Source organism: Cheilinus undulatus, linkage group 20, assembly GCF_018320785.1.
Source record: "Cheilinus undulatus linkage group 20, ASM1832078v1, whole genome shotgun sequence".
Classification (NCBI taxonomy): domain Eukaryota; kingdom Metazoa; phylum Chordata; class Actinopteri; order Labriformes; family Labridae; genus Cheilinus; species Cheilinus undulatus.
In genome coordinates this window covers 7,966,812-7,976,976 of record NC_054884.1, presented here as the reverse complement: position 1 = coordinate 7,976,976, position 10,165 = coordinate 7,966,812, and the positions used below count along the sequence as shown (strand labels likewise).

At 39.0% G+C, this 10,165-nt stretch overlaps 1 protein-coding gene across 7 annotated transcripts in view; it reads right to left on the bottom strand.

The window, feature by feature from the left end:
• Window positions 1-199: 199 nt before the first annotated feature.
• The window catches only part of LOC121528108 (rho GTPase-activating protein 23-like), a 121,555-nt gene continuing 111,589 nt past the window's right edge, over window positions 200-10,165 (bottom strand). For 6 of the 7 annotated variants that reach the window (XM_041815270.1, XM_041815267.1, XM_041815272.1 and 3 more), the window contains 2 exons: window positions 8,610-8,641; window positions 200-6,252 (listed from right to left, as the gene is read on the bottom strand). In XM_041815270.1, the coding sequence (XP_041671204.1) occupies window positions 5,326-6,252; window positions 8,610-8,641 (959 nt within the window). In that variant the 3' untranslated portion in view covers window positions 200-5,325. Of the gene's footprint in view, window positions 6,253-8,609; window positions 8,642-9,259; window positions 9,285-10,165 lie in introns of all 7 variants that reach the window. The other variant, XM_041815273.1, reaches the window with a different exon arrangement.

The window sequence follows — 10,165 nt, the reverse complement described above, 5'->3', positions numbered from 1 at the left end:
GCCAGGAAAGAGATGAACAACTTTCTAACGGTCTTGTAACTTTACAGATAGACTTCTGCTAAGTCTAATCTGTGATATGATTTACATCAAGTATCTGAGCCCCCTGATGTGTTCATGGATCTCTTTCACCTTTTCAGTCTCAATGAATTCACCTCGTGTCTTATTTGAAGCAAAAAGGACAAATCAGCATTCCAAAAAGTCCAAAACAAATAATTTAATATATTATGTATAACATTTATATACACAGGTTAACTTAACAAGGCTTTGTACAACTGTTACAAAATTGGTCCACGCACAGTCACCCACGTACATAAAGAACATGCAGCGGGGCAGAGAGAAGGACAGACTGATATGATTAAGACTAACATGGATTCTAAGCGGACGACACGGGTTGGCAGTCACAGCGGTTCAGCTCTGGTTTCTTCAGACTCGGCTTAACAAAACAAAGTAAGTAAAAATACTGAAAATGTGAAAAGGAAGATGCAAAAATATCACTCAGGTAAGACTGTGGTTTTTGGATTGAAGGTTTCCACTCAGTTTCAAATGCTCAGTTCTCTCGCACTAACACTGATTCAGTTTGAGGCTTTTTGTTGCGCTAATTGCTCGGGTTCTTCTTGGCTTCTTTTCCTCTGCGGCTTCTCCACTCAACTTGACGCCACTGGAACTGAATATCTCACTCTTTTGTCCAAAGTCATTAATAACACAAGCTACTGGTGTGTTCAAGGCTCATAGGAAGGCTGACAACACACTGAATGATTCATGGCCTATTTATATAATGCTTGTTACAACCAAATATTTGTCCAAATAATGCTCATGTTTGTGGAGTCAACAGAAATATCCTTCTGCTTCTGACTGAGTCAGAGTCTCCCTGATCTTGAAGAGTAAATATCAATTATGCTTTATAAACTATGCTGAGTATGTGCTCCAGCTCCCCTGCTCCTCACTCAAATTAAAGTGAGAGCTGTTTTTGGTAGGCAGAGCACATGCTGTGTTGTTAAGAAAGGAGGGTGTGCCCCGTTTACAACACAATAAGAAACCTATGGACAGATAAGTGCAAACTGGCATGCTCCATAAGAATCTTTTAGGGTTGACTGATATTATTGGCATGCTATCATTCATGGCAGGTATAAAAACTTACAAATTTAAAACTGATGCATTCACTGCAAACATGGACCATCATTTTTCTAAAAATATAAGTCAAGATCAACAGTAAAAATAGGCCTAATGGACTGTAAATATCAACCAACATTGGCTATAAATATCAGTCTATATTGGCTGTAGTATTGGCCTGTATCTGCTGTAAATATGGACAGCAAATATCTGCCTATATCAGCTGTTAAATAGGCCTATATGGACTGTAAATATCAACCAATGTTGGCTTAAAATATTGGCCTATATTGGCAGTAAAACAGGCCTATATGTCAGATGTAAATATGGATCTCAATTGGCCATAAATATCTGCCTAAATTAAATTTAAATGTCAGGTTATGTTGGCTGTAAATACGACCTAACTTGGCTATAAATACGTGCCTATATTAGCTGTTAAAAAGAATTGACACTGGCTTTAAATATCAGTCTATCAGTTGTAAAAATAAACCCATATGGACTGTAATATCATCCAATATTGGCTATATATATCAATCCACATCAGATTTGAAACCAGACCTGTATGGACTTCAAATATGAACCAATATTAGCCATATAATTGGCCGATATTAGCAGGAAGATAGGCCAATAACAGCTGTAAATATGGGTCTCAATTGGCTATAAATATCTACCTATATGGACTGTAAACATCAACATCTATAAATATCAGTCTATATCAGATGTAAAACAGGCCTATATGACTGTAAATAACCAATATTGGTTATAAATATCAGCCTATATTGGCCTCAAAAATCAGCCTATATCAGCTGTAAATATGGACCTAAATTGGCAATAATTATCAGCCTATATTGGCTGTGAAAGTAGGCCTATATTGGCTGTAAACATTGACTGATACTGGCTTTAAATATAAATCTACATCAGATGTATAAATGACTTATTGACTTTAAATATCAACCAATATCGACTATAATTATCAACCTGTCAGCAGTAAAAATATCCCTATATCACCTATAAATACGGACCTACATTGGCTATAAACATTAACCTTACACGGCGATAAAAGTAGGCCTATAAGGGTTTTTAATATTGACCTACATTGGCTATCAACATGTATTGCCTGTAAAAACAGAGTTAGATCAGCTGTAAATGTTTGTAGTATGCCTAAAAAGTTTGTGTAGTTTTAAGCAGGGCCAGCAGAACTACATCAACTAAAGTTTATTCTTTGTTTATCCTCAATCCTCTAACTTGAAATTTTGTTTTTTGGACAGGCTACTGTTGACACAGTGTGTTCTTTACAGCATGTAACGGTGCATTTTTATGTTTTCATGTGGACAAAAGTTTTCATAGAATGCAGCATGTATGGATGGGATTACTTTTTTCAAACAAAGAGGAGGAAAATTCTTGTTTATGTGTTGACAAGGCCTCTGATAATATATAGGATTTTTGGAGGAAAAAAAATAGCCCAAACTGGATGCGTTGGACTTCTATTTTCATTATGATGGCATTGAAACAGCATCAGTATAATCTGATTTTTAATGTTATCATTTAAGTTTAAATCCTGGTATTTTTTACAATTCTCATGTGAAACATAGAGTACCAGTTCCAGGTGAGTAGAGTTGAGAAGAGCTCAGATCTTTCTGTGAAGAAAAGCAGCAGCAGGTTCTTTCTGGTCTCCACTCTTATCAGGTTTATCCAAATAGAAAGGATGATTTTGGCATGACTTCACATAGCTGCCTTTATGTTCATCTAACAAAAACAGCGTTAGTATCCCTAAAGAGTCGGACCCTCCTCCTCAAACATCCAGACGCTCACACACTAACACACACATAGGGAAGCATGATAGGCTTGTGTTAAACACTTAGGGTTTGCATATTTTTATATGTCACTGACCCCATGCATGCAGTTTTTAGTCCACAGAAGCTTTGGCATAACGCCCGAGTGACATCGTCCGGAGAGGGGGGGTGGGGTGGTATTTGCTCCTGCAGATCGTTGACGGTCCCTGCAGATCCACGGAGGCTTTGGAAGAGCTTGTAAAGGGCGGACAGGTGCTCTGTGCTGTACTCAGGCTGGTAGGTAAGTGTGCCCACGTGGGTAGAGTTAAAGACATCATTGGTACAAACCAGCAGGGAGGACACCAGCGTACAGCAACAGTCAGTTTATGATAAAAAAAAAAAATACGGCGTGACTCTGCTGAAGTCTCTGCTGGTGATGGTTTAATGTGACATCAGCTGCTGAGCTCTAGGGGGGGTTTGCATGTCTCATGTGGTGTTTAGGATTTATTTTAATCAGCATGTTTAACTGAAGAGGTTCATTTTAAAACATTGCTTTAGAAATGCATGTTAAAGCTCCCATGCAGAAGTTGAAACCACCACACAACACTGAGAAATGGTCTATAGGATGTTTGCAGATTAAACGGGGGACAGAATGGCCATTGGGGGTCAGGCAGTGGAGGACAGCCATTAGGAATGATAGGAACAGAGGAAAGTTTGTACTTAACAGCTCTAAATGGACCTCTTCACTGCACTTGCCATCAATAAATTTCTACATACATTGAGTACAATTCCTTCATTTTACAAAACTTTTATTTTTACCACAGTATAACTGATTTACTTGGTGTGGTGGCAGTCAATATCACAAATTACTCAGTCCTGCAGACCTAGCGTATTTAAGTGAGATGAAGCTAGACAAAAGTCAAGAGGAGGCTTGTACTGAGTTTAGGGGCTAGACTAAAAAGAAAAATCCTTTGATGATTTACTAACAACCGAATAAACCTTGTGGGGTGAGAGACCTCCATCCTAAGTTGTTATTTAAGCCACATTTAAAAAAGCCAAACTGGTGCCAAATAAAGAGCCAGTTGGGAGCAAAACAGCCAGCTCTACTGAGCTGAGCCAAATGATATGGAGCTCCAAAAAGAGATGGGTTTCCTGTCACAATAAGATAGACTCAAAGAACATCAGCTGAATGAGCTTAACCATGGCGCAACTGTTCTAAACCAAACCGGACCACTTTGTGGAACATACACTCCTGCAGGCACCAGATAAAGCTAAAGGTCCATTCCTGACTGCTGCTGTTTCTCTGGATTTTTTTTTTTGCCTGATTATTTCACTACTTTTGGGACACAAATTAGCTTAAGTATTAAGAATGTTTATATTTTCACATTTTGAATGCTTGGCATAGTTGTAAATCACTCCAAACATGGCCATTTTGATCGTGTTTCTCTGTAGAAACCACTTCCTATCCTAGGAAAAAGTAGCTGTTATCACCTACAGTAAGTAGTCAGCCGTCTGGCTGGCAACCGGTGATTTTAGCCTCAAAAATTGCAGTCATTTTATCCTGCTTTCAATCTGAGGTCATTGACTCAGCTGTAAATAAAATAGTTTTAAACTTTAAGACCCTTATAAATGTTCATTTTTCTATTCAAGTAGCAGAAAGTCTGCAGGACTAAGTAACTGTGACATCAATTATCATTGTGACATTGCTTCCATGCCAGGAAAATTGGCTATATCAAGGGACAAAACAATTGTCAGGAATCAAACCTAATATATTTAGAATTTTTCTGACTGTACCTGTTGTGTGCATGTTCATTTACAGTATTGGTTTACTTACTTTGCTTCCTTCCCAATGAGTTCCAGCTGGTGTTCTCACTTTCTGCCCCCCCATCGGACTTGAGTGTGTCATTGATATCACATGACAGCAAACAAGCTACAGAAGGTATGGATGTGGCGTCACAATAGGCAGGAGTTCCTACAGTTACTCTGTAGATTGTATAAAACATGGACATAGTCTCAGTGAGTCAGCTGCCAGTATTATAGGAAGAGACAGCGATTAGGTAGGACTTAAGCTATCAGCTGATATTTATGGGATTTCTTCTTATTTTTGAGTTTTCCCTACTGAGGGCTGCCATATTGGGAGGATGCACATACCTCTGAATCATCTTCTTACCTTTTCTTGCTTACACTTGAAAACATGGAAAATAACATCACCAGTAACTTAGTATGAAAGAAGTGGAGAAACTTATGTTTTGAAATGTTTTGAAATGAACCCCTTCATCTGTTTACAACACCACAGATTTTAACCATGATCCATTTCATGCCAATGAAATGTGGGAAGAGAGGAGTCTTTAGATGACGGATGCTTGGCTTCAGAATCAGTGACAGAGGTGATCCAGTGTTTGTTGGGAGAGAAGTCGGTAATCCATTAGCAGATGTAGCAGCCAGGTTAAACTACCACGGTGTGACGGCGCCACGCTCTCGTCTTATCCCGTGGGTCCATGGCAGACCTCCTCATGACCACAGTGGAGGGTCCTGCAGGGCTCTGATCAATCAAACCAGAGGAAGGGGAGGAGAAAGGGGGAGCCTCCTTTGGTAGACGAGGCAGAGAATCTATTTGTTGAATCGACCGAGGACCTAAAACTGAACCCTGAGGGACACCAACATGTCCACACTGACCATCAATGACTCTTATCACCTCCACCCTGTCTGCTCTCCACCCTCTGACTCGGTCGTCACTCCTGCCAAACTCAACATCCAGATTCATAGACACAGCCCTGGTCCTCCCACCTCTGGACTTCCTGTAGCGGACGGGGGCTGACTGGTTCCAGTCCGGGTGCTGGTATCCGTGAAGGCTGGGGGTTTGGTAGACATTAGGAGGCCTGGTGGGGCAGATCCAGAATGGAACAGTAGGGCGTCCTCTGGCTACGTTATGAGGTCTCAGATGGGAGGGAGGGTTAGTCACTGCTAGGGGTCTGGGGTATGAGACAAAACCTGCTTCTGTTTTCCCTCTCCTGTTCCCCAGATCCTTTTCAGTCACTTCTTCTCCCACTAACAGATCCTTTTTCTCTGTGGGTTCTTCAGCTGTCACCCTGTTTTCTTTTCCATCCCTTTTTTCTTTTTTAGGAATTATATGCTCTCCCTTGTCTGCCTCTTCCTGTCCTCTGTCCTCCTCTCCCTCCTCCTCTTCTCTTCCCTCTCCTTCTCCGGCTCCGTAGTTGCTGGCTTTGACAGGCTCATGCTCGGAGTCGTCGTCTGTGCTGCTGCCCTGCAGGTCAGTTCGGAGGCATTTTTTACGCTTACGGGTCACAGCAGAGATGAGGGACATGGGTAGGAAGTCCCTGGCATTCAGGTCCTTTTTTGAGCCTGATGAAAGCTGAAAAAAATGAAATAAAATTCCAATTGATTAAAATCTCCTAGGCCAGAATCCTAGAGTGAAGAGTATCAGCTAGGTGCCTGTCTACCTGGTACTCTCCACACCAGCAGAGGGGCTGGTGTGAAGCAGGAGCAACTCCTGTACTTCAGAGTGCCAATATGCCCTGGTGCTTTTATTGTGAAATGCTGCCTCAACTACATAGAGCTTCACAAGAGTCAATTAAAAATGTCTCTACTATTTAAAGTTGGAGCAATCTATGGATCTTTAGTTTTCATGCCTGGATGTTCCTATAAGAAAACCTGGGAAGGTCCTCATTTGTCCATCATAGTTATCCAAAGCTTGATCCAGAAAGGGGTGACTGGATTTGGATCAGGTTCTTGAAGACATTTTGCCTCTCTTCCAATAGAAGCTGAAGAAGACTTTTAAAAGAGAGGTTAAATGTCTTCAAAAATCTCAACCAAGTCCAGTCACCCATTTCTGGATCAAGCTTTGATATCCTGGGAGAATCATTTCAAATCTGGTGAAGTGTACGTTTAGTCAACTGGTCTAAAGTTAGAGATAAGAGACATGTAGGACACAGTCAAAATTGAGCTTTTTTTCCTTCTACCCCTGTGAGAGACAGTTAATATTCATCTGAGAACACACCAGGTCATAAAAAGCATTTCTACAAAGAGGTGATAATTTATTTTCGTGTTATCGAATCTTCAGTCAATAGCTTGACAGGAAAAGTTAGACAGGATAGAAGTGTTTCACTTGTCAACATTTGCTGCTCCATGAATGCTCACATGAACACACTTCATCTCGTGCAACCACGACCATTCATATTGGGACTCAGTGCACTTTGTGTAAATTTTAGGCTAGAAATCAAATACATCTAAGTTCAAAGTTGGGCATAAATCAACTTTATTTAAACGCAGCTTGTGCACTCCTGCACAGGGCCTAAACATGTGAAAGATTTTTCCAGTTATGATTAGAATAACTAGAATTGGTAATCCATGTTTTTTCTACCAAGAATCACATATTCAAACTTATTTTTATCCCAATTTGCAAGACAAACCTGATAGGATCAACCTGAACTGGATAAAGACTTGTAAGGATTTTCAAGCACTAAACGCTTTTTCCACAAATCCATGGAAGATCCTCTCACTTGTATTTTTATCATTAATCTTATTTGGTTATATAGTCCTGAGAAAAAAAATCATACTTTTTCACAAACACAATTCTACTGCAAAGCGCATTTAAAAATGTCTTCACAAAAAAACAATGATTTAAAGTGATATAATCTTTTATGGTTGCTAAAAGTTTCTTTTATTTTTTCCAGTAATTCAGTCTGAAATCCATCCTTTGCTAGGATTAGGATAATCCAGAATTTTTGGACTAAAATTTCCACTTTCAAAGGTTTTAACGTCATTAACTGGAGACCCTAGAGCGGGGTTGTCAAACTCAAGGCCCAGGGGCCAAATCCGGTCCGTGGTACCATTGTAACCATCCCCCGAGATCATATCAGAGTATAAGGTCTGCAGATTTCCTTCAGTATAAAAATGTAAACTTAAGCTTGATGATTTAAAATATCCTCACTAAGTCATAAAAATTTGAAACATAAAAAATACAAATAATCAGATAAAAAATGTGGGAAAATAAATTTTGTTTTCATTTCATATTTTCAAGTTTGCATCTCATAATTAAGCTTATGAGTTTGACTTTTTCTTTCATTTTTTAACTTTTAGATTAAAATTTTTAAACTTAAAAACATATTTTGATAATTAAACTCATCAAATGTTATCTCACTTTTGACCTTTCAAACTCCTATGATTTTTAATCTCATATTTTGATCTTTTAGACTCACAATTTAACACTTTAACTTAGATTTTGACCCTTAAAAGTCATGATTTAATTTTTTGCCTTTGAAAAACATTATTTCCACTTTTAATTTTGGTTTTGACCATCTGACCTAATAAATTTGACTTTTTGATCCCAGATTAAGCCTTTAAATTTATCATTTTGACTTTTTTAAATCTCAGAATTATTTATCGTCAGGGCTACGTTTTTTTTTTTTCCCCCATAAATTCATCACTGGTGAAAATGAGGTTGGCAATTAATGGTCAATTCTGACCCTGTTAGAATCTCAGGTTAGACCAAATTCAGAACCTGGCCCCTGCCAGGTGATGGAGTTTGACACCCCTGCGAGCTCCACCCCGTGGAGCATCAAGTTTGACTTTTAAAGGCATAAATATGAAATATAATGCGTTATGCCTCATTGTGCTCCTGTTTAAGACATTTATTATCGCTAATTCAGTTGATTTAGACCTTGCAAGTTGGTAACTTGTTAAAACATATTCCAAAGATTTCCTGCTTACCTTTGACTTAAGAGAATCGCTGGTGGTGGAATCTAAAAAAGAGAGGAAAAAGAGTGTGAATCGTGTCATTATAAGACCAATGATGGTATCAATGTTAAGGCCAGGTTAGACCAAAGGTTTGTGAAGAGATGCAACAAAGATCAAACGTTTGTGGAGAATTATCTGGACAGGTTAATGGTCTTTATCAGCTTGACTCATTTGTAAATTTAGCTGAATAAGACAGGAAAAGAAATAACAATTTTACAAGTAAAACGATACTTGTTAATAAAGCTATTGATCCTGAAAACCCAATGCTGTATTTAGACTGGTGAGATGTAATTATGTGCAAGTCTCAATCTTTGGTCTGAACTGGCCTTAGGAGTGAAACAAAAATGTGTGATTTGTCTAATAATCACTGCACACTCACTAGCATTACTGCAACCTTTCGGGAGAACTCTAGACATTATTAAAGGATTAGTTTTTAAAATCATGCAAACATTCAAAGTTGCTAGGTTATAAATCAAAAATGGCTGGAGTTCCCCTTAAACATCACTGAGGAAGGAGGAAGATGGCTCGTTGGTGGAAAACAAGACCGACAAAAGAAAACGGATGAGTTTATGAATCCAAGAACAGCAAACACAAACACACAGGGAGCAAAGACCTGTTCCTACCGAAGAGGCTGATCCAATGTCTCAGCTAGAGGTAAAGAGTGCAGAAAGGAAGGAAAGGAGGAGAAAAAGGAGGAAACATTGTGAGTTTATACAAGCAGAGACGAGACAGCTTAAGAAGTAAAAAGATCAACAGGGAAGGAAAGATGCCCAGCTGAAGGTCAAAAGATAATCATACAGGATAAGACTGTCAAAGTTTCAATAACACATTTTACATCTGCATCATTTTAAGAGCCTGGGCCAGGCTGATCTCAGGCTTTAAGATCATCCTGACTCAGCCTGTGGTCTAGAGGATCACAAGTCAATATATTTCAGAATGAACCTGCATTGTTTCAAATGAATGAAATACTATTATTTTCCAAAAATATACTAAACACAAAACACAAAAGTAAATATGTGTTTGGTGGTTAATTTCTTTGTTGTTAATTTCCCTTTTAAATGATGCCACATTTGTAAGAAACATGCATTTGTGGGATGAGCAGCAGAACTGAGTATGTGGTCTGCAATCATAAAAAATTTGCCAAATCTTCTCTGCCAGTGCCAAACAGCTTATTCTGTCATTGTCTCGTTTGGTGTTGTTTGGTGGATTGAATGCTTTTTTGAAGAATACATATTTGCAATTAATAATTTATTCATTTAACAACCAGGAGCTTCAGTAGTGTGTGGATGAACCATACACAGCCACAACAACCTGGTCACACACTGCTGTGGGATGGCATCACATTCTTCAACCAGCATTTGTCACAAGTCAGTCAGTGTGGCATGAATGGCATGTTCAAGCTGGTCCCACAAGTGTTAAACGGAGTTGAAGTCAGGACTGCTGGCAGGCCATTCCATTCTCTCCACTCCCAAATTCTGGAGGTAGTCTCTGTTAAACCCTGCTCTGTTGGGGGTGACCGTTGTCATCTT